The sequence below is a fragment of the Salmo salar genome, chromosome ssa09 (genome assembly GCF_905237065.1).
Source record: "Salmo salar chromosome ssa09, Ssal_v3.1, whole genome shotgun sequence".
In the NCBI taxonomy this organism is placed as follows: domain Eukaryota; kingdom Metazoa; phylum Chordata; class Actinopteri; order Salmoniformes; family Salmonidae; genus Salmo; species Salmo salar.
This window is the reverse complement of record NC_059450.1, coordinates 16,007,736-16,035,163: the sequence shown is the minus strand read 5'-3', so window position 1 is coordinate 16,035,163 and position 27,428 is coordinate 16,007,736. Positions and strand designations below refer to the sequence as shown.

At 45.8% G+C, this 27,428-nt stretch overlaps 2 protein-coding genes across 6 annotated transcripts in view; both read left to right on the top strand.

The window, feature by feature from the left end:
* Positions 1–9,484, top strand: part of LOC106610788 (SR-related and CTD-associated factor 8) — a 37,466-nt gene extending 27,982 nt beyond the window's left edge. For all 3 annotated transcript variants that reach the window (XM_014210365.2, XM_014210367.2, XM_014210368.2), the window contains exons 10-20: positions 89–220; positions 740–852; positions 994–1,187; positions 1,719–1,819; positions 2,101–2,214; positions 2,529–2,685; positions 3,294–3,550; positions 5,030–5,168; positions 5,280–5,336; positions 5,501–5,713; positions 5,874–9,484. In XM_014210365.2, the coding sequence (XP_014065840.2) occupies positions 89–220; positions 740–852; positions 994–1,187; positions 1,719–1,819; positions 2,101–2,214; positions 2,529–2,685; positions 3,294–3,550; positions 5,030–5,168; positions 5,280–5,336; positions 5,501–5,713; positions 5,874–8,059 (3,663 nt within the window). In that variant the 3' untranslated portion in view covers positions 8,060–9,484. The remainder of the gene's footprint in view (positions 1–88; positions 221–739; positions 853–993; positions 1,188–1,718; positions 1,820–2,100; positions 2,215–2,528; positions 2,686–3,293; positions 3,551–5,029; positions 5,169–5,279; positions 5,337–5,500; positions 5,714–5,873) is intronic.
* Positions 7,879–27,428, top strand: part of LOC106610786 (rho guanine nucleotide exchange factor TIAM2-like) — a 125,240-nt gene continuing 105,690 nt past the window's right edge. The window contains exon 1 of one of the 3 annotated variants that reach the window (XM_045723425.1): positions 7,879–8,059. The gene's annotated coding sequence lies outside the window, so the exon portion shown is untranslated. Of the gene's footprint in view, positions 8,060–26,319; positions 26,516–27,428 lie in introns of those variants that run through there. The other 2 variants (XM_014210361.2, XM_045723426.1) reach the window with 2 other exon arrangements.

Here is a 27,428-nt window from a genome sequence, read left to right as displayed (position 1 = left end):
CAGAGACTTATGGAGTCACTGACTGTTTGCTTGTCATATCCATGTATTGAACCCCTCTTGACAGTATAACCTTTTGACTTTCTTCCAGTCCATGAACATGGAAGGGCAGGATGGAATATTTGGGTCTGAGAACACGGCCGTGCCCCAACAGAGCAGCAGCCAATCACAGCACCCGGCGGCACAAAACAAGATGGACGACTCAATTGACAACCAGCAGCAGGTAGGCCCTTGTTTCCCTCACTGACTTTGGCTGAAGCGATATTTACAGTACCAGTCAAAGGTTTGGACACCTACTCATTCCAGGGTTTTTCTTTATTTTGACTATTTTTCTACATTGTAGAATAATAGTGAAGACATCAAAACGGTGAAATAACACATGTGGAATCATGTAGTAACCAATAAAGTGTTAAACAAATCAAAATATATTTGAGATTCTCCAAAGTATCCACCCTTTGCCTTGATGACAGCTTTGCACACTCTTGGCATTCCCCAAAGTTAAAGAATCCAAAATATATTGTGATTTTTTTTGGTTACTACATGATTCCATATGTGTTATTTCATAGTTTTGATGTCTTCACTATTATTCTACAATGTAGAAAATATTAAAAATAAAGAAACTCTTGAATGAGTAGGTGTGTCCAAACTTTTGTGTCCGTATATAAAAAAAGAATCTCTGCAATTGTTAGAGCGCTGTTGTCTTTGTAAGTAGAGCTCTGTTGTAATGATGCCTGTGTTATAGGACATGGATCTGGACGACGGGCCAGAGATGGATGAAGAGCGCTCCGAACCAGAGGACAAGAAGTCCAAGATGGTCGACACGCGGTCAAGAACACGGTCTAAGTCACGATCGAGGTGAGTCGCGGGACCCAATCCACAGTCCATAAGGCTACCCGAGACACTTTGCACAGTCGCAGATTATAGCACCACCATCCATGTTGATCTTTCCACGACTACTGGCATCACAATTACCTTCAGAATAACCCTCTACTCTAGATCTCCCAGGAAGAGACGGTCCAGATCACGGTCAGGCTCTCGGAAACGGAAACACCGTAAGCGTTCGCGGTCACGCTCCAGAGAGCGGAAGAGGAAGTCGTCGCGGTCCTACTCCAGCGAGAGACAAGCCCGCGAGCGAGAGAAAGAGCGTCAGAAGAAAGGACTGCCTCCCATCCGATCCAGGTTTCTCAGTGGTAATACAAGCTTTCAATCCGGCACCTTTTCACCTTGACTAATAACTCCTACCGCGTTTCTGTGTATCCCTAATCATAGAAATGTCCACAGTCACTTCTTTCTTTATATTTTTTAAATCAAATGTTATTTGTTACATGCTTCGTAGGCAACTGGTGTAGACTAACAATGAATTGCTTACTTATGGGCCCTTCCCAACAAAGCAGAGAGAAAAAAAGAATAGGAAAATACATAAATGAGTAACAATAACTTGGTTAGATACACGGTGTACCGAGTCGATGTGCAGGGGTACGAGGTAATTGAGGTTGATATGTACATATAGGTACGGCAACAGGATAGATAATAAACAGCAGCAGCAGCGTATGTGATGAGTCAAAAGAGTTAGTGGGGGGGGGGGGGGGGTCAATGCAGATAGTCCGGTGGTGGCTTGGGGGTAGAATATGTTCAGGGTCCTGTTGGTTCCAGACTTGGTGCACACTTACCACCTTTTTAATGATTTAAGCCACCATCTCCTCTATACCTTGTGTCCTCAGTGTGCAGCACCACTCTGTGGGTGGGACAGGTGGACAAGAAGGCCAGTCAGCAGGACCTCACCAACCTGTTTGAAGAGTTTGGTCAGATTGAGTCGATAAATGTGAGTAGAGCATCCTCCCCCTCTCTCTCGCCGTCTCCGAGTGAGTTGACTCCATTAACCTCTGCTCGTTATGTGGTTTAGCAGGCGTTTGTCACCTCTGACCTGAGGGCAATATGAATCATCGCAACTGTGTCCAGTGTAAAAGACTCACTTGGCTCTGTAAGCCAGAGCAGGCACTTTTTAATGAGCAAATTCTGACTTTACTGTGGGTTATTAACTGCCTAACCCTCTTACTTTCATCCACTCTTGGTCTACGTCCCTCTATCTCTTTCCTTCTATAGATGATCCCTCCTCGTGGCTGTGCCTACATCTGTATGGTCCACAGACAGGATGCCTACTGCGCCATACAGAAACTCAGCGCTGGTTCATTCAAGATCGTCTCCAAGATCATCAAGGTGAAGTCCATTATATTTCATTACAGTTCCTGCTCATTTTTATACTATGCCTGTCGAAGATCCCCCGCTCCATTTTGTACTGTGATGTGATTGCCATTTGACTGCAGTCAGGACATGTCCTCTGTGTGTGTAATGTTTTTAAATTGCTTGGGCGCCTCGCTTACCATACCACTCACCTCATAGCAACACAGCTGGTACATATTTCATTCTCTCCTGTTGGGAATCAAATGGCCTCAATATTTCTGCTCTTTTATGTATCCCCTGACAATTGAATGTACTGTATGTATGTGTGTGTGTTCTCTTGCTGTGTTCAGATTGCATGGGCGCTGAATAAGGGAGTGAAGCAGGAGTATAAGCAGTTCTGGGACATGGACCTGGGGGTCACCTACATCCCCTGGGAGAAGGTCAAGCTGGACGACCTGGACGGCTTTGCTGAGGGAGGCATGATCGACCAGGAGACTGTCAACGCCGGTGAGCAGACACAGCAGGCTACATGCTGATGCCCTGACATATACAAACACAGGACAAGCAGGATCAACACTAGTGATGATATATATTTATATAATGTGTATAATGTGTGTGTGTATATATGTGTATGTATATATAATGTGTATGTATATATAATGTGTATGTATATATAATGTGTATGTGTGTGTGTGGAAACACACACTGGACATACACAAGCACAGGAATTACAAGCTCAACACTAATGTTCACTCATAGATAAACAGCAGACACATTCTCTCACCCACATACATTAACTCTCTTGACACCTAACACATTTCCTGGCATTTGCTTATTTTTGTTAAGATTTGGGTTTATCAGAGAAGGACTTCCCACAGAGAAACAGACCCCAGCAGGGCAGGGTAGATGTGACTATCAAATCAAATGTTATTAGTCACATGCGCCAAATACAACAGGTGTAGGTAGACCTTACAGTGTAATGTTTACTTAGGAGCCCCTAACCAACAAGGCAGTTTAAAAAAATACTGATACGAAATAAAAGTAACAAAAAACGAACAATCAAGTGTCGCACATTCAATCTTATTCTCTAATCCTCTGTTTTATTTTTACTGTAGAGTGGGAAGCAGCCAAGAATGCGCCAGAGCCAATGAAGGAAGCTGTGAGCCAAGCTGTGAGCCAGGCTGTGAGCCAGGCTGTGAGTGTTGAACCCATGACAGCCAACACCACCCAACAGACCCAACAGGAGGCCTTCAGCCAACAGGAGGCCTTCAGCCACCAGGAGTCCTTCAGCCACCAGGAGTCCTTCAGCCACCAGGAGGCCTTCAGCCAACAGGAGGCCTTCAGCCAACAGGTGTCCATGATGCCCGTACAGGTACCCAAACCTCAGATCTAACATTCAACGTTGAAGCATAAATACGTTGTTTTGTGCGTTGCTTTCATCATCCTTTGTGTGTGTGTGTGTGTGTGTGTGTGTGTGTGTGTGTGTGAGTGTGTGTGTGTGTGTGTGTGAGTGAGTGAGAGTGTGGAATTTACTGGGCCCCTCACATTTCAGTTTCCTCTGTACTAAGCGTCTACCATGGGGCCAGTCAGTGGTGTGAAACTGAACACCATAGTCTTCCTGTGATTAGTGCTAGCCGCCTGCCCTGTCTGTGGGGTGCTTAGCCTTAAGTGTTCAGAGTGGCCTCAGGTTTCTCTTCCTGACTCCTTTATGATGGGGTTGTTGAGTGAATGCAGGATACCCAGCCTGTTTCTTTGTTCTTGGGTGGGCCTCATGAGAAGGTTTGGCTCAGTAGGTGGGGGAAGTGTTTAGGTAATTAGTATTCAACTCATCTCAGAGTTAATCTGTGTCTACTAAGTAGGGATATGCCAGGTTATTCGAATATCTGAATGGACGTTGGTATTCGATTTACTAAATACCCCAAATATATAAGCCTATTTTAACAATGAAGAGACATTGTCTATTTTTTTTTTTATAAACATTTGTGACATTGCTATATAGCCTAGAAGGACAGACGATGACATTTGTATAAAACAACAGTTTTTATGAGTGCACCCCATAAAGACTCACCGGTAGCCCACACACACGTTTCACACTTTTATCTTGTTGTTATTGTCGGTCAATCAGTGGCGCTAAAGTCAGAGGCTCCATGTGTAGCAAGTGAAGTGGGAGATTTCTAGTCGACGCAAACTGGAATAAAAAATTACGGATTTAAGTTGGCTAAATGAGACGGAGTAAGCTACAATGATCAACTAGCAGGTAGGCCGTTGTTTCATATGGAATTGTTGTACTTTAGCTAGCTAGCTGGCTAACGTAGCTGGCTACTGGAGTTGGCTAGCTATTTTACAGTGATTTGATGCAGTCAAGACAGGCGCGCACTACCAGATGGTATGATAGATAACCTATGGCAAGAACAAGTTTGTCTAACTAGCGTGAGTCTGTATGGCGCCACTCACTCACTCTCCCACACACCCCTGCTTCTCCCCCCCCCCCCCCCATCCTTCTGCTGAAACTGAGCGAAAAATATGTATTATATTGTTTGAATAGTGAAATGATTTCAAATGCTCATCCCTACTACTAAGCTCAGACATGCATACCTACCCACACACACAGGTTCAAGGCCTTATTCAACTCGTCAGTCAGCTATTACATCTCAACACCCAAAGCATTTTAATGTTGCTGTTGTATTCTTTCACAGTGTTGGTCTTAACCTGATTATCAGTGGAAAACTATTGTTCCTCTAAATTCTGTGATTTGATTGTTAAACGATGTTACAGGAATCACAGCGCATCATTGCATATTCATCTCATCCCTCATTTCGATAGTTTAACGCCCCTGTCTGTCCCCTCTCAGCTCCCTGTGGCTCAGGCTGTCCCTGCCGTGGGTCTTGTGCCTCCATCCTTCCCTGTTTCCATGGCGATGCCCCCGCCAGGCTATGGCCCCCTGCCCCCCTTCCTCAGAGCAGGTTTCAACGCCTCCCAGCCTCCTCCAGGTAAGACACAGCAGTCTGATGCAGCTGCCAGTGAAGAGTATTGAATTAAAGAATATATATATATATTGTTTAGAAATCCAGATAATGGTGTGTTGTTTCTCCCTCCTGTAGGTTTCATGCAGGCAGCAGGTGTTCCTCAGCAAGGAGGCATGGGCTCAGCTCCTATAAGTAAGTTATGCATGACCTGACTGAGTCTATAGAAGTCATTACATGCATTACTTTTGGAGTAAATATTGCCTCAAATGTTGTAAGAAGCCAGCGACTTGCTTTATTTAAACATACTTAATTTTTTTTTTAAATACTGCCCTATATGTTCTGTTCCACTCCTGCAGCTCTGGTGCCGGCCTCCATGTCGCAGGCTCAGGACAGCATGAAGGACTCCCCATACGGAGCCACTATCCCAGGGAGCTTCATGCCCTCTACTCTCCCTGGACAAGGGGTCTTCAACCAGCTTCAACCCGGAGTCCAGACGCAGCAAGCAGCAAATGACAAGACGGGCCAATCTGCTGACGGCATGGATGCAGCTGCAGAGTTAGTACTGCAAGGTAAGAGGATACCAAACAATAACCTAGGGTTTAGGTGAAAGCTTTGACTTTCTTTTGTTTGTTCTTAATGACTTTTGAAAAGCTTCTCACTTTCTCAAGACTTTTCTGATAAGACCTGCTTTTTACTGTTAAATAATCTCTTGTTTTCCTCTTTCTCTAGGTATGCAGAATGCAATGAGTCGTGGTATGGGTCTTCTGGGGATGCACCCCTCAGCTTCCCTTACCCACCCCCTGCACCAGCAGGGCCTGCCTGGCCAGAGGATGCCTGGGCTGATGCCGCTGGACCTCCGGCCTACGATGCTCCGTGGTGCCGGGGCCCGCTTCCCCCTCCTGATGCAGCAGGGCCTGTCCCAACAGAGCCTCCTGGAAGCATCCCTCCATGCCCAGGCCCGCGCCAGAGCGGCCTCCCAGATGGAACGCTTCAACAGGGCCGAGGAGGCCTTCAACCGGGGGCCCAACCCCTCAAACGAAAGCATGTCCACGGCTGAGGACCAGCCTTCCTCTGGAGCTGATAATAGCCAGCAGGGGGGGGACCAAGACTACCGCTTCCCTCCGCCCCAGGACAAGCAGAGCACAGGCCTGCTGAGGACCCCTCCCCTGGAGCACAGAGAGTCCATGGGTGGAGGTGGTGGGGGTTTGGGCAGAGGCAGACCTGCCCTGCTCCAGACCCCAGTGAGAGAGCCAGCTAGAGACAGCGTGGCAGGGCGGCTTCAGGCCCTCGCCGGCTTCACCCCCCAGACCCCGAGTCGCTGGGGGCCACCCAGAGGGGACTTTGATGAGCGTGACATGCGGAGCTCTCCGGCCGCGGTCTCCAAGGGCTTCCAGGAAGCGCGCCCTGGCTCTAACCAAGGGCAGAACTTCCCCAACCGCTTTGGGAACCAGAACCGCGCTGGATCAGCAGGAGGGGTAGGCGGAGGAGTATGTACTGGTGGTGTTGGAGGGGGCCCGGCGTGGAGTCGTGGTGGAGTTGATGCTGCAGCACCGTTCGCTGATGCTGACATGCCCCAGGACTTGGATGTGTGCCGGCGCCCTTGGGACAGGCAGCACCGGGACAGGGACTTTGACTTCATGAAGGAGATGAATGGCAACCGGCGTGAGAGAGAGAGCCGTGAGAAGGAGAGGGACCGCGAGAGAGAAAGGGACCGTGGCCGTGAGCGTTGCAACCGTGAACGAGAGCAGGAGCGTGACCGGGAGAGAGAGCGTGAAAAGGAGAGGGAGAAGGATCGGGAGAGGGAACGTGAGAGGGACCGTAACAAACGTGGAGCCTGGACACCCCTTCTTCCTCTACCACAACCCCTGCTCCCTACTCCTACCCTGACCCCAACCCTCTCCCTGACCCAAGGCAAACCTCAGGCCCTGCTGCAACTACAGTCCAAGCTTCAACCTAAACCTGGATTCCTAACTAAACCGGGTCTGCTTCAAACTCCAACTCTTCTAACTCGGTCAACATCTCATGTCCCATCCCAGTCTCTTCTTCAAGCCCCATCCCAGTCTCTTCTTCAAGCCCCATCCCAGTCTCTTCTTCAAGCCCCATCCCAGTCTCTTCTTCAAGCCCCATCCCAGTCTCCACCTCTAACCGCTCACCAGTCATCCCAGTCTCCACCTAAAGCTCCACCCCAGTCCACCCAGTTTCCAACTCAAGCCAAGAATGAAGCCCTCCTCGGTCCTGAGCCCCAGGCAGACTTCCATTCCTCTACCCAGACACATGTTTCCCCCAAGTCTGAGTCCTCACCCCAGACCCAATCCTCTCCTCAGACCCAGTCACTACCCCAAAACCAGGCTTCCCTTCAGGCCCAGTCGCCGCACCCTGCCCATTCCCCTTTCCAGACAAAGTCCCCTCCCCAGGGCCAGTCATCATCACGTGCACAGTCACCACCCCAGGCCTTGTCCCCACCACGGGCACAGTCGCCACCCCAGGTGTCCCCACAGGCCCCCCGCACCCCAGAGGAGATCACTGACACCCAGGGGGAGCCAGAGAAACCCCGGTGGGCCAACGAGCCAGAGAAACCTCAGGAAGAACCTATGAAAGAACCTGAACCCATGGTAGAACCTCCATCTCGGTGGGTCAATGGAACAGGGTCGAGGATGGACACTGACGCAGTGGCTGAGCCCACCACTACCCCGTCCCCCACTCCTGCCCTCTCAATGTCACTGGTCCTCACACACAGCCCTGTGGAGCCCCAATTCCTGCCGGAGCCCCTGGACCAGCAGCATCCCTCGCAGCATGTCGCCTCTTGCTCCTCCACAAAGGATGCAGACAATGGACTGAGTGAGCCGATGGAGGAAGCTGAGAAACAGCCAGTGGTAGAGAAAACAGACACTGAGGGGACAATCATCACTCAGTAGGTAAAGATAATTTTGTAAAGTTGTCTCTTCTCTGTACTCATGTCAGCGACCCAATGGACCCTGGGTAGTATTTCACATAATATTGTCTGATAACCTAACAATTGATTTTATCTCTCACATAACGTGTACTTCAATAGATGGCTCGCTAGCTGATTAAATGGTAGGTGATATTTTTTGTCTTTTTTTAATCTTTTTTTTGTTGTTGTTACGCCTCCCTCACGATTTTAAGCAAGGTGAACTTTTAATGAAAATTGCTTGCCAAAATGTTTGAATTGTAAATGAGAAAAAGAGCATTGACCCTTCCTATGGAAGAGTGTACGGATCCTGGCTGTTTCCAATGGATTGAATCCAGATGAGGGAATACTTGAAAACAGCTGTCGCTGGCCTGTTTTGTCTCTTCTTTTAAATTATGCTGCAGCAACGTTTTAAATGAATGCCTTTGTGGTGTCCTATATGCTTCTTGTCTATAAGCAGAATATAGCCTACGTACAGTGAGAACAGTACAATTGCTTCTAAAAAGGAACATCCTAAAAGATGAAAAACATGACCTGTTATCCCTAAAATAAATGTCTGTGATTTGTGCATCATAATGCAGTGATTCAAAGGACAAAGTAAAAACATAACAAAATAAGAGGGTGGATGTTGGGTGCATTCTGTTTTAGTTTGAAATAAACATGCTTTGTTTGTTAACATGCTTTAGGACTGTATTTTCTGACCCAGGACCAGTGGAGTCATGTTTTACACAAGACGCTATATGCATTTTGCGGTGGTGTGACATACAAACAGCTGTGTCACTGCAGTAGTTAAGCCATTGACTTGATGTTGTCGTACCCCATTAAGTCAGGCAGGATGTCAGGCACGTGCCAGTGCTCTGACGTCAATCTATTCCATATACACCGCTCTTTAGTTTGTTGTTTGCGACCATGGATTCATTTGTTTATGACTTAGTTTCTGCTCTCTGTACTTTCCTATGCTTTTGTTGGGTGGGTGACTATTCGGGATCGGATTGTGCCTTTTTGAATTGATTATTGTTCAGCATGATGCCTCCAAATACACCACACTGTGCTCAAAGTGCTGCTTTGATTTTCCTGAGACTGTACAGCCCCTCAGGGAGACGGCAGTCTGTCCAGCAAGCTGGTAACACAGACAATTATCTCCCTTGTCTGTCTGTGTGATCATAGCTGGCCAGTCTATACAGCGCTTAGCCTGTGTGTAGGGGAAACCAACCAGTCTGTTTACTCCATAGCTGTGTGCATGCAGGCCTGAAGCCATTTATTCTCCTTTGTCTTGTTCTCCATACTACTTCAGTGCATTTCTGTTGAGACTTACTATACTACCAGGAACGTTTCAGTAGTCTGAATTTCTCAGACAAGCAAATGTTATAACAGAGTTGTGAAGTTGAATAAAGTGTAAGGTACATCAGCATATATTTTTTTTCTTCTTATTGTCGTAAATCCTAATCGGGACAAGTTAGAGATCAGGGACCTCGTTCCACACACCATCATTTTTGTGTTTAACAAGATCAGCTTTAACTCATAGCGCTCTGATTATCTTCTCTTTCATGAGATACAGACATTTGCTTTGCATCATCTGGTTTTGTTACTTTTTTGTGTAAAAAAAAATATATATATATCTTTCATATTCAATAGGCTTTAGATTCTTTGGTTTTGTTTATATTTAGCTAGTTTTTGGGATCAAGAAGGGATTAACATCAATACAATACATTTATTTACATTTCATAATAGAAAAAATAATTGATTTTAAAGGGATACTTCACAATTTTGGCAATGAGGCCGTTTATCTACTTCCCCGGAGTCAGATAAACTTGTGGATATCTGTATAAGATACCCATAGACTTCCATTCATTGCGCTAACGCTAGTTAGTAATTGCGCAACTTCCTTCAAACCAGACGCAGAAACAAAAATGGTATCCACAAGTTTATCTAAAGGGCCTCATTGCCAAAATAGTGAAGTATCCCTTTAAGGAATATTAAAAAATATATATATATTCCATTGTTCACTCCTTCCAAATTTCATTTAAATGGTTCTTCTCCCTTTTAGTTCCATTTGAACTTGCCTCCCAGTCAATGTCTCCGACTCCTTCTGGGTCCCCGCTGGAGGACCATTAACCTATGTTAACCTCGCTCTCAGGAAGAAAAGAGTTGCTGGTGTACTCACTATAGGAAGCGATTTCGAAATAGTCCCCCCCTGTGCTCTCACGCTCCTTCTCGCTCGATGACTGACTGGTCTCTCTCAGATTGCTTGTCTTCGGGCTTCTGCGGCTTGCGTTCCTGTCCTGCTGGTTCTTCGCTGGAAGATGCCTGTCTTCTCTCCGTCGGGTGAGCTATAGGTGGTTCCACTTGCTCTCCCTCCTCCCTATGCCGCTCGCCCTATTTGCATAGGACTGTGGATTCTTAGGAGGAGTGGCCGTTTTTATCACAGTGTCCATTTGCTGGTGTTACATTCTCTGGCCTTGTGGTCAAGGGATCCACAGCTCTAGGACTTGATGGTTGTGCATTATTTGGCTTGATGGTCAGCAATGTTACTGATGAAGCAACATAGGACCTGTCCGGGGTAGAAAACCCTACCACCATAGGGCCGATTGTGTTCGGCACCTCTTACAGCTCTCCCGTCCTTGCCCTCTTCAACTTCACCCTGTGTTTTTCATGCCCTACCAGAATACATACTTATCTACAGACTTCACGCCTGGCTTTAGAATGGTGCAGAATCTCTCCAAGTGGTCAACGTCTTTGTCAGTCACTCTTCCCATCCAGACCTTATTCCCATCCAGACCTTATTCCCATCCAGACCTTATTCCCATCCAGACCTTATTCCCATCCAGACCTTATTCTAATCCAGACCTTATTCTAATCCAGACCTTATTCCCATCCAGACCTTATTCCCATCCAGACCTTATTCCCATCCAGACCTTATTCCCATCCAGACCTTATTCCCATCCAGACCTTGTTCATTGAAGATTCCACCTGCCAGTGCTTCCACTTCTCATCATGTGACTTGGTTGCTTAGACTTCCAGGAAGTGGCACAAAGGGGTCTCTGCATTGACAACTAGCTCATGTTCCTTCCTATTAGGTAGGGCTGTGAAATTATAGATGTCACTGGCATTAATCCAATGACACTGAAATAAAAGCTTATCCCCTGCATATTCTCTACTGGGAGCCTCACCTTCTCCCACATATCACCCGGGCCCAGAGCCGGGAGCCTCACCTTCTCCCACATATCACCCGGGCCCAGAGCCGGGAGCCTCACCTTCTCCCACATATCACCCGGGCCCAGAGCCGGGAGCCTCACCTCCTCCCACATATCACCCGGGCCCAGAGCTGGGAGCCTCACCTTCTCCCACATATCACCCGGGCCCAGAGCTGGGAGCTATGATGGTAAGGCTTAGGTTGGCTGATCACTCTGGGAGATGGGGAGGGTGGACCACAGCTTACTGTCTGCATCCTGAGATTGTGTGTTCACTCGTTGAGTTCAAGTGAACACACCAATACACCCCCTGGCATTCAACCTCTCTGGCCTATAAAGCAGGCTGAAGGGGCGATGGACAGTTAGAAGATGGAACACAGAAGACAGCCCACCACTAGAGGCATATCTGAACCCTTAACTCTCCTTAGGGAACCTACTCATACTTTCCTAATCATACCTTTCTAAGGATAATTCCCGCCTTAGTACGTTGTAATAAAGGTACGTTACCGCCATTCGTTTTCTTTATATATTCAATCGAGTTTACAACATGTTTTCATGGCTGACATTTTGAAATTCAATAGGCCCAATCAAGGACCTTGTCAAGCATTATACAACGGTCAATTCCACACTACATCATGTCGCGGTACTTACGATCAAATGTTTCAGCAGTGACGCAATATACTGACCTAGCACTCTCATCGCTGCACATTACATATGTAGTGCAAAAAGTCTTATTGACATGGCAGAGGATTGTTCCTCAGAAGATGCGCATAAACCAGCCATCTGGTGCTTGCCGTTGCCATACGGCCGCATAGCAGAACAAAAAGAGAGGAGGAGAGAGAGGCTGGGGGGGAGGGGGGGTCTCCTCCAGCCCACAGCCCACTGCGATGCCAGAAAGGCGCTCTGTGCTTGGCTGGGGGAAGTGCTTAGTCAGCAGAGCTCTCTCTGTCTGTGAGCACATCTCCCCCTGTTTAACGGCAGGAAATAACATCCTTTATTGACTATAGTTAGTTTGTAGTGCTAATCAGATACATGCTAATCATATTCTCTCATAGATTTCTGGGGCTAGTTATTGTAGGTTATTACTGATTATATAGGTCTAGTATACATTCCCTACCAACTGAGCCATGGTCTGTGTGGCTGTTGGTAGAGCATGGCACTTGCAACACCAGGGTTGTGGGTTTGATTCCCACGGGGGACCAGTACGAACTAATATGAAAATGTATTCCCTCATTACTGCTCTGGATAAGAGCGTCTGCCAAATGACTCAAATTTAAAAATGTATAGCAGCCAAGTTAAAAGGGCAGCCCTTTGCTACTCGCAGTGTATCTCGATGCAGCATCCAACCTACTACAGTAGTTGTTCTACCTCCGACTCAGTCAGTCGATGCAGATGAATTATGGAATCATGACCAGGGCTTGTCCTCTCATTCAAGAGGCTTGCACCTGAGTGCAAATATGAAATCTGTACAGAGTCATAGAGATTATTAAATCCTTCCTCCCACCACCTACTGTATCCCTCCAGGCAGTCAGGTCAGTTCAGTACTTACTTTCCAGCTGGAGACAAGCAGGCTGAGACCCAGTAAACCAACATCTGGCCTCATGGGTGGAGGAGAGGCGGCTGCAGTGCACACACAGAAAGCACACAGGGCGATAAGTTAATGTTTAATTGGTAGCACTGACTTGAAGTTAGGAGCACATCATTAAATGTAGGAGCACCAGAAACAATCGTTTTAATTGATTGAGATACAGCCTATATTGGTGCTATGAATTCTAGCTACTTCTGAAGTACATGTTGTGCCTAATTTGAGCCGGATCCTGCTGGAACAAGATCCAGTAGCTCTGTTTTGGACTGCTGCGTTCTGGAACCAATTTGCCAGGATCCGGTACCTCTGTTTTTGACTGCTGCGTTCCGGAACCTATTTGCCAGGATCCGGTACCTCTGTTTTGGACTGCTGCGTTCTGGAACCTATTTGCCAGGATTCGGTACCTTTCGTGGCGTGAACTATCTAAAAAAATTATAATCAAAAAAACGATCGGAGTTAAATCAGATTTGACTCTTTTTAATTCTTCTGCGATGGAAACACGCAGTGGTGAGATTCTGTAAGGTAATGTTTCAGCCTATTAATGATCAATGTTAAATAGACCCTATTACTATATAAAATAACTAATCTGTAAGTACAATCAATGAACAAACAGCATTGCGCTACGGTGTTTTCTCCCAGCCTCATGGATAGAAAGTTTAGTGTAGAATAAGCTATCCCAGTCCATACAGTATGCATAATAATACATTGCACACTGAAAGGTGATTTACTAGTTGGTAAAATTTTATATTAGACCAATTATGTACCAAATAAATCAAATGTTATTTGTCACATGCGCCGAATATGTAGACTTAACTGAAATGCTTACTTACAAGCCCTTAACCAACAATGCAGTTTTAAGAAAATCTTAAATATATGGTATTTTTTGTTTTTCTGCCACGCAAAATATTCGGAAGGCTATGTACAGTGCATTCGGAAAGTATTCAGACCAGGTGACTTTTTCCACATTTTGCTACGTTACAGCCTTATTCTAAAATTGATTAAATACTTTTTCCCCCTCATCAATCTAACACAATACCCCAGAATGACAAAACGAAAACAGGTTTTTAGAAATGTTTGCTAATTTATAAAAAATAAAAACAGACATGTATTCAGACCCTTTGCTATGAGACTCAAAATTGAACTCAGGTGCATCCTGTTTCCATTGATCATCCTTGAGATAATTCTATAACGTGATTAGAGTCCACCTGTGGTAAATTCAATTGATTGGACTTGATTTGGAAAGACAACACACCTTTCTATATAAAGTCCCACAGTTGACAGTGCATATCAGTGCAAAAACCAAGCCTTTAAGTCGAAGGAATTGTCCGTAGAGCTCCAAGATAGGATTGTGTCGAGGCACAGATCTGGGGAAGGGTACCAAAAAATGTCTGCAGCATTGAAGGTCCCCAAGAACACAGTGGCCTCCATCATTCTTAAATGGAAGAAGTTTGGAACCACCAAGACTCTTCCCAGAGCTGGCCGCCCAGCTAAACTGAGCAATCGAGGGAGAAGGGCCTTGGTCAGGGAGGTGACCAAGAACCTGATGGTCACACTGAAAGAGCTCCAGAGTTCCTCTGTGGAGATGGGAGAACCTTCCAGAAGGACAACCATCTCTGTAGCACTCCACCGATCAGGCCTTTATGGTAGAGTGTCCAGATGGAAGCCACTCCTCAGTAAAAGGCACATGACAGCCCGCTTGGAGTTTGCCAAGAGGCCCCTAAAGGACTCTCAGACCATGAGAAACAAGATTCTCTGGTCTGATGAAACCAACCATCACGTCTGGTGGAAACCTGGCACCATCCCTACGGCGAAGCATGGTGGTGGCAGCAGTGGCGGTTCTAGACCATTTCAACTGGGGGGAGCAAACTGGGGCCAGTTACATTAGACGTTATTGTTGTCATATCGTACGATACTGTTGTGTTCCGCCTAAAGCCGTCCCTCTAGAAAATGTGTGGGTTAAATTAGTGTTCCGCGTTGCCACTGTCTAATAACGGATGTAAAAAAAAGAACGATAGCTAAAATTTGTTATGTAAAAATGATTTCATACTCCACATTTAGGGGGGCCACAAGGGGGTCCAAAATTGTTGTCACAGGGGCACTGTTCCCCCCCCCAGAACCGCTAGTGGGTGGCAGCATCATGCTGTGGGTATGGTTTTTAGCTGCAGGGACTGGGAGACTAGTCAGGATCGAGGGAAAGATGAACAGAGCTAAGTACAGAGGAATCTTTGATGAAAACCTGCTCAGGACCTCAGACTGGGGAAAAGTTTCACCTTCCAACAGGACAACGACCCTAAGCACACAGCCAAGACAACACAGAAGTGGCTTAGGGACAAGTCTCCGAATGTCATTGAGTGGCCCAGCCAGAGCCCGGACTTGAACCCGATCGAACATATCTGAAGAGACCTGAAAATAGCTGTGCAGCGACACTCCCCATTCAACCTGACAGAGCTTGAGAGGATCTGCAGAGAAGAATGGAAGAAACTCCCCAAATACAGGTGTGCCAAGCTTGTAACGACAAGCCCAAAAAGACTTGAGGCTGTAATCTCTGCCGAAGGTGCTTCAACAAAGTACTGAGTAAAGGGTCTGATGTAAAAGTGATATTTCAGTTTTTTATAAATTTGCAAAAATGTCTAAACCTGTTGTTGCTTTGTACTTATGGGGTATTGTGTGTAGATTGATGAGGGGGGAAAAAAACGATTTAATCCATTTTAGAATACGGCTGTAACCTAACAAAATGTGGAAAAAGTCAAGAGGTCTGAATACTTACCGAATGCACTGTAAGCTATTGTATACTGGCACAATGTTTTAATTCAGGCTTTCTTTGGGGGGCTTGGGCACTAATATGCATATGCGTCAAATGCTTTGAATTAATCGGCACCTTTAGAAAGCGTTGTCCATTTCAGCACCATAGTAGCCTAACCTATTTGATTTGTCCGCTCCACTGCATTCCGGTACCTCGGAGCCTCCCCCTACCCCAGGTCCTATCTTTTGAACTGTTTGGGCTGGGAAAAAGCAGTTTTTGCTTTAGTAATGGTGCAACCATGACTCTAACTGATCTGCGCTCACTTTTTTCCCCCTCTGGCACTCGGAAACAACTGTACAGGGAAGCCTAATCATTACATCAATTATCGGGGGGTCTTACAGCAAAATATTCAGGAGCACATGTGACCAAAATGGTTGGACTTTAGAGCCCTGCACACAAACACACACACAGTAATACACACACGCATGCACACAAACACAGGCCTATACACACTAAACACACAGAGCCAGCCAGCCCTCCGATCACACTGCAATAAAGGTTTAACATCCATGGGAACTCGCACACTAACAGTATTAACAGTTATGGTAGTGTGGTGGAAAACGGCAGCCCTGGTCATGGAATTCATTTTGTGTCCCTCTGGAATCACTGGCATTCACAGATGGCCTAACTAATAAAACAACAGCGATTTGAAGGTCATCTCAGACATCGGGAACTAAGATGTTTTGTTGTCTTTTTCTGAAGTATAACCAACACAGCCAAGGGTGTTAATGATATAGGCCTACTGGTTCCCAAGCCCTCCTTTACCATGTGATTTAAGGGCTCTATCTTCACACTAGATGAGAGGAGGAGGGAGATCAGCATGGTGTCTGTAAATAAGAACGTAGCGTGGGAAGGTATGAACGTGGCTATACTGTTCCATGCTATGTCAAGCCTCAGACAGTCCTTGATTACCAACCCTACAGTATATTAGAGCCTGTTTCTGCCCAGAGCCATAGACCGCTCATTTTACTGGAATCCTATGAAGCTCCAGTGCCAACCAGCCAGGGTGTCTGGTCTGTGCCAAGTGGGTTCATGCCACACACAACCCCCCACACAGGCCCAGAGGGGCATAGCAGAGGCTGACCTCTGCCAGGCTGGAGTACCCAGCGGGGGAGGCTGGCACCAGAATGAAAAGAAGTGGAACAGGAACAGACCTCATTCCTTGCCTAGCTGGCAGTGGTACCCAGGTGGAGGTGATTATCTGTTGGGTTAGATTAAGGCAGAGAAGTTCCCTGTTGTGAGGAACTCCATTACTCTTTGGCACACACAGACTGCAGTAGGTTGTTTTGCAACAAGTATTTTTTTCTTTTGCATGAGGAGGAATCACCTTATCTCTTCACAATCTCTTCATAATTCCATCTTGGTTTCAGAGATCTACGACTACTATTTCTTCCTGTTTTCGCTGTACTAATGAGCATATGACGTCTACGGTACAGCAGTATGAGGACCCTGGATTGAGAACCCAGGTTCTGTGATTTGTAGTGTAGAAGACAGTGTAGGTGCACTAGTTGTCCATCGGGGGTCAGTGTGGGGCTACTGCAGTCACAGATCTACTGGTATGTGACCTTTTTTTGTTCTTCAGTCGTGACTTGTGTGTGACAGACAGACAGTGTTGGAAATCTGCAATGCTCACCTCTTATACACATTGTCCCGGTTTAATAGGGAGAATCTCGATTCCTCGTGTCCTTTCTCCTTGCCGCCCAGACAATCTTCACTGAAATCAGCCTGCATATCTGTGTAGCTGTTCACTTCGTTCCTATCCTGCCTCAGTGCTACAGGGGAGTGTATCAGAGAGAGAGAAAGCAGATGAGTCCACTAAGGGCCATTGGTTGGTCGGTGGAATCCCTATCTGAGCTTAGAGGCTGGCAGAGTAATTATTCCCTCAATGGGACTCAGAAAACTGCTGTCTCCAGGAGGAGGACTTGGATAGGGTCTCTTATCACACACACACAGCAGGCTGGCTAGGGCCCCACCCCACGGCCCACAGAGCCGTCCCACCTCACCTTACTCAGAGTTAAAGCCCAGTCAAAGATTCACCTACCGAAATATATATCTGGGATGGCAAATTAACAGACAAAAGAGGAAGGTCTGAGTCGAGACGGTAAAGAACATGAATCTTATGTCATTTAGTATGGGTATAGTATCTAGTTACCAAGGAGAATACTCATTTAAATGAAGAGGGCTCGAATCGTACATTCAGAAGTACACAGTGAGTAAGTTGAGCAGCAGTTTGATAATGCTCTGTGTCTCCTGTTAAGCTACTCTTGGAAAATGGAAGTTAAATTAAAAAAACCAACTTTAGCTCCGAGCAGAAGCATGCAGACAGCTCACAATCTCAGGGAAGCGCTCTGTTTGCAGATCAGTCTCGTAGGATGTTTGCAGAATGGGGGGGGGGGTTCTTAGCAGACGTGACCATGTAAACGCCTGCTATCACAGCCTGAATACAAAATGTGGGTCAATATTTCAGTCACCACATTCACTGTTAGTGACAGCCTTCTATCCGTTTCTGTGCATGGAATCTTTCAGTAGGTATCACTCCCTCATTACCCTGTCTAATGTGAACATGTATATCTCAGCTGTTTGCATACGACCTTGTCCTCTGTATGCCAGACAGATACAGAGAGGTGACATTGTCAGGGATGGTTGGCTTCTCCAATACCAGTTAGGCTGTCTGTCTTATTAGTAAACCACTGCTCGGCGATCCTGTCCTTGGTCTGAAACAGACAGGCAGGTCTTAGGGAGAGCCTGGGGTTAGAGTTCATTGTTCATCACCCCTCTGAGAGTTCAGCAGGTTCAGGGTGGAAGAGCAGAGGACTCTGGGAAAGGAGCAGGGAGGTGACCGCAGTCAAGGAGACAACATTTAACAAGCTAAACATTCCGAATCTTTGAGTCCTCCCCCCTCTCTCTCGCTCTATCATATCTCTCTGCAGGCACAGGGGTAGGGAGTGTATTAAACGTGCTCCGAGAGAGGGGGAATGAGAGAGAGACGGGAGCGAGGGATGGAGAGAGGTGGGAAGATGCTGAGTAAGCAAGCAAGCGCTCAACAGCGCAGGACAGGAGACTTGAACATTGGGAATTTCTAAACCTCAAATGTTGCATGGCAAGACTGACAGAGGGATTGGCGAGCCACGGTAGGACATTTGTGTCAGTCCTACACACACACACACACACACACACACACACACACACACACACACACACACACACACACACACACACGTATCCAACAAAGGACCTCAGAACACCAAGAGTCTGTCAGGGTTTTTGAAGGAACAGTCTGTAAAAGCTGATTGTTATACTCTGACTAACAGTGCCTCAGGACATGCCACCTGGTTCAGCAGCCTCTGAGCATAACGTTTCATTGTTTCCATTAGGGAATGGCTGTGTGAGCCCCGTCAGAGGCTGTCCCTTTCCCCTCCCTGCGTTCACATAAAACACACAACTGATGATTAGCCCTGGAGGCGTGCTCGTTTTGCTGTTTGTTTATAAGGGGCGGAGCAGATTGCCTCGTGGGAATGGGACTTCACTCAGCATAAACACACACTCTTAAAAACGTCAACATCAACGGCCTCCGAGTCGTTTTGATTCATAAAAATATTGAGGTTACTGAAGCAAAATCAAATTATTTATACTCAATTCCAGGTTCTAAGTTGAAAGTCATTATCTTCGCATGTTGTGCAATTGGTTTAAGCGGGAAAATACTTTTTTTGCTCAGTACTCCAAAAAGGATGGAGCCCACAGCAAGCTGTCTGATTTGGGAACCCTGAATGTCAGTGTGTAGACGTCTTCAGGAGAAAAGCCTGCCTTGTGATCCAATCAATTAAAGCCATATCTCAATCTCAGCGCCCGTGCTCACATGAAGCAGGAAATCCAATGTCGTGCTCACGAGTTAACCCCGTGTGGAGTGCTTCAAACCTCCTCCCACTCCTGTGGCGTGCTCCAAACCTCCGTGTGTGGCTTGTCAATATTGCCCATGAGGGTTCCTCTACCCCACTGATGGGGATGAAACCGTAATGATTATGTTTCATAATGGCCAGCGGGCATCTGGGGTCCCCTGGGAACCCTTTCCCCCTCCATATTTAATCTGATTGGGCTTCCTTCTCCCTCCTTCACACTGATTTAGTATCCATTTCCAATGAGCTCTGAGACTAGGAGTGCTGGAAATGGAAATGGCCGTCGTCCGTTAACGAGGCCTCAGAAATGTATCCACTCATCCGCTAAATAGAGGAGCTTCCCTGGTTCCATCCTCTCTGAGGACTGGGGCTGACATCTCCGAGGACTGGTTCCATCCTCTCCGAGGACTGGGGCTGACATCTCTGAGGACTGGTTCCATCCTCTCCGAGGACTGGGGCTGACATCTCTGAGGACTGGTTCCATCCTCTCTGAGGACTGGGGCTAACATCTCTGAGGACTGGTTCCGACATCTCTGAGGACTGGTTCCATCCTCTCTGAGGACTGGTTCTCAGGACTGGTTCCATCCTCTCTGAGGACTTTTCCTCTCTGAGGACTGGTTCCATCCTCTCTGAGGACTGGGGCTGACATCTCTGAGGACTGGTTCCATCCTCTCTGAGGACTGGTTCCATCCTCTCTGAGGACTGGTTCCATCCTCTCTGAGGACTGGTTCCATCCTCTCTGAGGACTGGGGCTGACATCTCCGAGGACTGGTTCCATCCTCTCCGAGGACTGGGGCTGACATCTCCGAGGACTGGTTCCATCCTCTCCGAGGACTGGGGCTGACATCTCTGAGGACTGGTTCCATCCTCTCTGAGGACTGGGGCTGACATCTCTGAGGGGCTGAGGAATCAACAGCCTCTGGGATGACATGTGTGACGGTCAGGGCCTGTGGCTGGTATTGTGACAGGAAGGAACAGGGCCTGATCTGGAGCAGATGCCATTAACGTAAGCCAGAGACTGACAAGCCAGAGAAGAAAGTCTATGTCCTAGAGAGCATGGAGGATTCAAAAACATGTCTTTTCACACTGCCGCATTCTCCCCTCCTCTCAGCCTTACTTCATCCCCAGGGGCCTTTTCTCCCATCATGCACTATGTATGTGGAAAACTATGCATGTTCCACCCCGGCAAATGAGATGACAGATGAGTAATGGGATGGCATATTAGAGTAGTGCTGATGCTGCATAGTGTCTCCTCTCCCCTCCTCAACAGGTCGATTTATGACCAGACGCTCCTTGTCCCAGTCAGGTGGCCTGACAACAGGGACTTTGTCTGCGTGGGCTGCCTAGTGTATCGATCGGGACGAGGAGGGAGGTGGTAGTGGCGAGGGGCGGGGGTTAGCTTATGCATGAATAAACAGGTTTCTGCCCGGGCGTCTGTCTGCCGGCTGCACCCCTCCTTACACCCTCACCCCATTCCCTGGAGAGGCTGGCGAAAATGAGAAACATGAACCTGGCACACGCCGTCCGAGAGCTCGCCTCCAATAAGAGTAACTGTGAGGGGGGCAGAGAGGAGAGCGGGTCAGGCCTGGCTGTGAGAGGCTGGGAGAGAAGAGTAGACATTTGTCAAGCTGCTAGGGCCAATGCTACTGGAAGGTAAAAGCTCTGTGCCAGATGAGGGAAAGAGATGCAATCGGTTACTGCAGTGGCCATAAAATACACAGGTTGTCCTGCTATATCTTCTACATGCATGCACAGAAGCATACACACACGTGCAAACTCAACACGCACCCAGATAACCACACACACACCCAGATAACTACACACGCACCCAGATAACCACACACACACACACACACACCGGATTGGAGTGAGTATCCCACACAGTGGTAGCCGCAGACCCTCACTGCTATTATTGGCTGTCGGTCAGAGGATAGGAGAGTGGTCACGTCCTTTGCCCTTCTCAAGGAGACTTAAGCACCAGACACACACTCTCTTATCATCTGACTAAGTCAGACAGCCCAACGTAGCCCAGCGCAGCCCAGCGGCTCCAACACTGGGAAGATAATTGGATTTCACAGCCTGAATGAAAACATCTCAGAGCCTCGTGTAGCACATTCATTATCTATTAATAGCATAATAAATAGGTAAGAATTGGTATGAAGACACAGTTGTATTAGGTTTAAACACCTTTAAAATAAGCCTGTAATTATCTCAATTGTTTTCTGTACCGGATGCAGCTGAACCTGTTGGTGTTAAAGGGTTTTTTGGACTGTAAACACAGTTGCCATGGACACCGCAAGGCCCATAAACATGCAGGCTAGAGACAGGCTATCCCGGGTCAGACCGTTTTAGCGACCTGCTGGTGCCATATTAACAACGAGCTCCTCCTGGTCAGTCAGTCATTTCCTATGTCTGTGAGGTGATCGGTCTCCGTGACAGACAGGCATGTGGAGGTTGTTATTGCTCACTGTTTTCCATCGCCTCCGATTCTGAATTCACTTCCGTTCTCAGAGAGGATTTGGTTCATTCTTCATTAGTGAAAGGGAAACGGCCACAGCACATGACTTTAATAACGGAACTTAGCAGGCCTCTGCTCTATTCATTTTGTATGGGTGTGAAAGTAGTGCTTAGCAGGAACTCTGGGTAAGTGGAGTGTTACCTTACAACAACAAAACATACTGTCATAAAACGAAAAGTCATAATTCTACCAATACAGCACTTTACATACGACCATTTATTTAGTTTAGTCACTCAAATAACTATCCAGCTGAAATGCTCTATTTACGTCACACATATTTTCCTTCTCTTGTGCAAATCACTATCGTGGCTGTTTTTCATTTTCAAACCTAATAGCCTTGAGGTAGTTCTTAGTTATTTTTAGGTTGTTGCTGGTCTTACTGCGTTAGAGTAGGGCATAATTGTGCCAATGCCTGATATGTTAAATCATATTAAGCTCCTAAGTTGTTCATGTAATTTAGCTCATTGGAATCAGGCTTGTCCAATTCTGACAGAACATAACCTCAGATCCCAATCACTGTTTATTTGCTCTATATTTCTTGATGACTGTAAGCTATGAATATTCTACTAACCCAATATTGGCTATGTGTCTATAGAGACACTGTATAAGTGTACCAGCCGTGTTACACTAGCCCCTTATGGACTCCTGTGAACTAATAACCTATTGGGTTTATACAATGAGTCATGGAACTAGAAGTAGGTTAAAATGATAAGCTAGTCATTTCAACTCTCAAGCTATCACTGACACACATCTGAAGACCCCAGCTATTTAAAAGGCTTCAAATGATTTAGCTTTCATTGAAATAGCATTCTCTGGGCTCTGGAGTCTCTTTCTGAATCACAAATGGCCCTTATTTCCAAGACGGAAGACTTTCTCATGCGAAATGTTATATTTGGATGTCTACATGCCACAGTGTTAATGTTGACGTATATATTAGCTGAGAGGGAACCAGACAGGCCACTGCTGAGCATGGTCTTCATTTTTAGATTACCGAGTGATGTCATGGCCACACATCATGCTGATCACCAAACGTTACATTTTATTTTCCCATTTTTGGACATGTCTGACCTGCTACTGTGTGCCACTGCCAGACTAATGGTCTAACGGCAAGACCAACAGCATTTTTCCGACGGGCAATTTCCAAGCGCATCAGTGGCAAAGTCATGTACTATAGGTTTCCCGTAATATTGCACTGAAACTGCAGGGGACCTCTACTACAAATGTTCCCTCTACAGACAATATCATACGTTTCTAATGTAGCGGGCTTTGAGATCTCGACACAAGCCGCAAGGGTTACATTACAACTTGAGCTTCTCGTAAATAACTCAAACCTCCCACATATCTTCCATTGACACATGCATGACTTGCGGTGCGAGTGAATCTCTAGTCAGATCACGGGCTCCAAGCCTGTAGTGTGCCTCAGGTCAATAGGTCACCTCATTCCCATCAAAGCTAAAAATATCCCTACTGTATCTGCATCAGTAACGTGACGTGTGGTTTTGTGTCACTAGGGGAGCAGTCACAATCGTTCATTCTCTCGCTATCTCTCCCCCGTCTCTCTCAGTAGTGACACAGTGATGACCACAGTACAGTTATATCACCCGTGAGAGCCAGGCCCATCACGTCTCGGGGTTTCCTCTTCACACTCATCCTGCTTGTTGTGTATTTTTGTGGTTTTAAATGTGTATGTTGTATCTCGATGTGTATTGTGTACACCGGGCTTACCTGGAAAAGAGGCCCTCGGTCTCAGTGTTGACTCCCAGTTAAAATAAAGGTTAAATCCATACAGTTTGATATGTCCGCCCTGACAGCATCCAAACACAATGAGGGATGTCACTTACAAGGAAATCTACCACAGATACTGTCCTAAACCTTTTTACTGTCCTGTACTTGGATGTGACTGTTGATGAGCTGCTTTGATGCACTTCTCTATTTGTCACCATTGATTCCTTGTTAGTTATCACATTAGGAGACTGTATGCTCTATTACTGGGACTGCATTTAAGACCTGTCTTGGTCAATTACATGTAAAAGGCATTTCAAAGGGGTTGGCTTTTACACCGCACCCCTGGGTGCGTTTACAGACTTTGTACTGTTGTAGTCTATGCAGAGATTCCTAGCTATGTCATTTGTAGTATACCGCAGATGCACAGAGGTTGTATATAGAAGGGGCTTTTTATACAGAATGCTCCATTTAGAAACAGGACCCAGGCAACCAGTTGTTTTTGGGTGTGGTGAGTGACTTATGCGTCTGATTACAGTCATACAGTAGACTCACTCACACCAGACCTGGGTTCAAATACTATTTCTGGTACTTCAATTCATTTAATGCATTTCAAAACAAGTATTCAGATAAACTATATTTGAAACAACTAGTTGTTGAATGTAAATACTTAGAAAGTATTTGAAAATACTAAAATATATGGACTCAAGTACACTCCCATACATTTAACCCAGGTATTTGAAATACATATTTGGAAAATACTTTTAAATACAATTTGGTTGACAAATTGTTTTTTACGACTAAATAAACAAATTAACAAACAAATGAAAAATACTCATAAGTACTTGTTTTGGGCTGTGTATAAAAAAATACTCAAATACACAGAAAAGGGTATTTAAATAACAAATACACATTTTAACCCAGGCCTGACACAACGACTGCATCATCAGACAAAGCCCACACAGTTTCCCAGCTACCCTATTATATACCACATGATAAATTACCATGGCAATTACAGACAGTGAACAGCCCAACTACGGTGTAGTAGTGGGTAATAATGACTGGATCACACTGTACAATAGCCACCGGCGAGAAGGGAAGGGTGAGAAAATCACTTAGCAGGGGGCTTCCCCCCCCCGCCCGTTCTCAAGTCTCAGCCTCAATTCAAACAGGGAAGGTTGATAGCTGGGCAGGTTAGACAGAGGTGTGTGCCTGTGTGTGTGTAGGGAGAGTGCTAACTGTCTAGCTGGACAGAGAAAGGGCCTGATAGGGGACAGGATGTCCGTCAGTGCCTATTAGAGGTAATGAGATGCAGGGTGACTGTGAGCAGCCAGGAGATCTCCTGAAAGCTGCCAGACAAAGGCTCTGCATGTCACTGTCCAGAATGGAACGGATTACAGGACATTACACATATGGGGATCTGTGTCACATCAATTGCTGCCTATATGTTTAACTTATTATAACATCCATTATCTGTCAGTATATACATCAAGATGTCTATGACTGTAATAAAGAAAATTGGTCCTATTTGAACCAATTATATAGTGATTGTATTACTCTGAATAACAGAACTACGTTTTTTTAATTGTACGTATTCAGACATAACCTTTAGCAATTTATCATGTTAACATATTGTAATCCTTTTGGATTTCTATGAGGGGCATAATCATATCATATGAATAACATTATATAGCTAGTTTATTAGCCAGAGGGCTTTTCGTATAATCATGTAAATCCCCCCCTGGCAGCTGTGTGCAGAATGATGATAGTCCTACATTAAAGAGCAGAGCTAGACACTGTATCTGCCAGAACAATAGACCAGCCACAGATAAACATCTCCATTCAGCCCTCAATAGCTGCTGTAAATATAATATATGATGTGCAGATTACAGTACTTGTGGCTGCGAGGGGGGAGGCAAACCATAGGTGTGTGTGTGTGTGTGTGTGTGTGTGTGTGTGTGTTTGGTGGCAGTCATGTGGCTCACAGCAGAACATGAAACACAAAGCCCGATCGTGTTTATGAGCATGGGAGACCAGGAATACCTGTCCCTCTGGTGGCGTTATCTGACAAGCATTTACTACCGTGCTCTGCTGCTGTAGGCCTACTATGCAGTTTACCAGAGTAACAGCCACATAGATAAGACATGTTATCGTCTTTGTCATTTATGTCGTGAACAAAACCTGTCTGTTTCCTTTTGGTGTGCTTATCTGTTGATCACACAAATGTTTCGTGACAGACAAGACACAGCTGTAAAAAGGATATGGAAAATATGTTCAGGCTGCAGTCTGCTGGATTCTGATTAGGGTCTATAGACCGCTGTAAAGTAGCCTTTATTACTACGACAAGTACATTCAGTAAAAATATATATATATAAAAAACGACCATGAATAAAAGTAGAGATGCCTGCGTTTCCATGTCATTTTGCATTTGCTCCATGCCGTCGCTTGGTATTGTAGTGAAGTCTGGTGTCCGTCAGCTAGAGGCGTGGTTAAGTCCCTCCACATCTGGGAGGAGTCCATTATCTCGGCGTTGGCAGTGACTCGTAACGGAGAGAGCCCTGATTTGGAAAGCATGGGACCACGGTGCCTGAGACCCGGAGACGGCGCTGCTGTTAACAGACACATTACATACACAACTAAGTGGAGCCATTGTTTATGAGTTTACGAAAATTACGGAACACTATTCAGCGGAAGTTAAGAACAGTCTTCTCTGACAATATTGTAAACCGGGTAAGTTGATCAACGAACTTATTTGACTATTGTAAAAGAAGCGACTTTCATTTAGGAAAGCGTGCGCGTCTCCACGTCGTCCACAGTAAACACACGATAGGCTAGTATTTCGTTGAATTGCGTTTCTTTGAGTTGCATTATTAAATGAATTTTAGAAAATATTTCTGTGAACTTTTATGGAAACCAAAGTACTGTCGTAATTTTGCCCATTATAGCTGTTGCAGCAGTACCCAAACAATAAAGCTTTATACTCACTTGTGCATTAGCTGCCAGCTGCTCACCAAGTGAACCTGAAAGTGGCTATTTTAAACGTTCTGTGGTGGTGATCTCTCTCACAAGATTGCGTAGATGTGTGTGCAAGTGTCCTTCCTCAGTCTACTTTCCTCTTGACCCCTATGGTCGCTCTCATTGAACTAAACGTTGAATCACCGGTGATTTTGTCTGAGACGGTCTCTATATTTGCTTTCTTCCCATTCATCATTTGGCTTATGTGGTTTCGAATGCATCATTTGAGTCACTTAAGGGTCTATACCAAATTATTCCTAGATGGATAATTGTTTTCTTTTTTTCCTATGACAAACTTTGTTTTTTAATTTTTTTATAGCAGTGGTGGCAAAGTTAGCGGGGGACATAGTTAATCACATTTTATTGGTAACATACACATATTTAGCAGATGTTATTGCGGCTGTAGCGAAACACACTAACTGCATTGAAATAATGGCACAGTCTCTGACCAGACATTTTAGGGTCCATCATCCTGGCTGCAGAGGCATTCATGTTTCTAAAGCTAATTTCCTGCAATTCAATACATTTTGTCATGGGGCTGATAGCTTTAAAACTGCAATTTTTCTAATTTCTAGCAATTCTACACATTTTGAAATGGGGCTGAGAGAAAATTCATTCAGACTTTGAC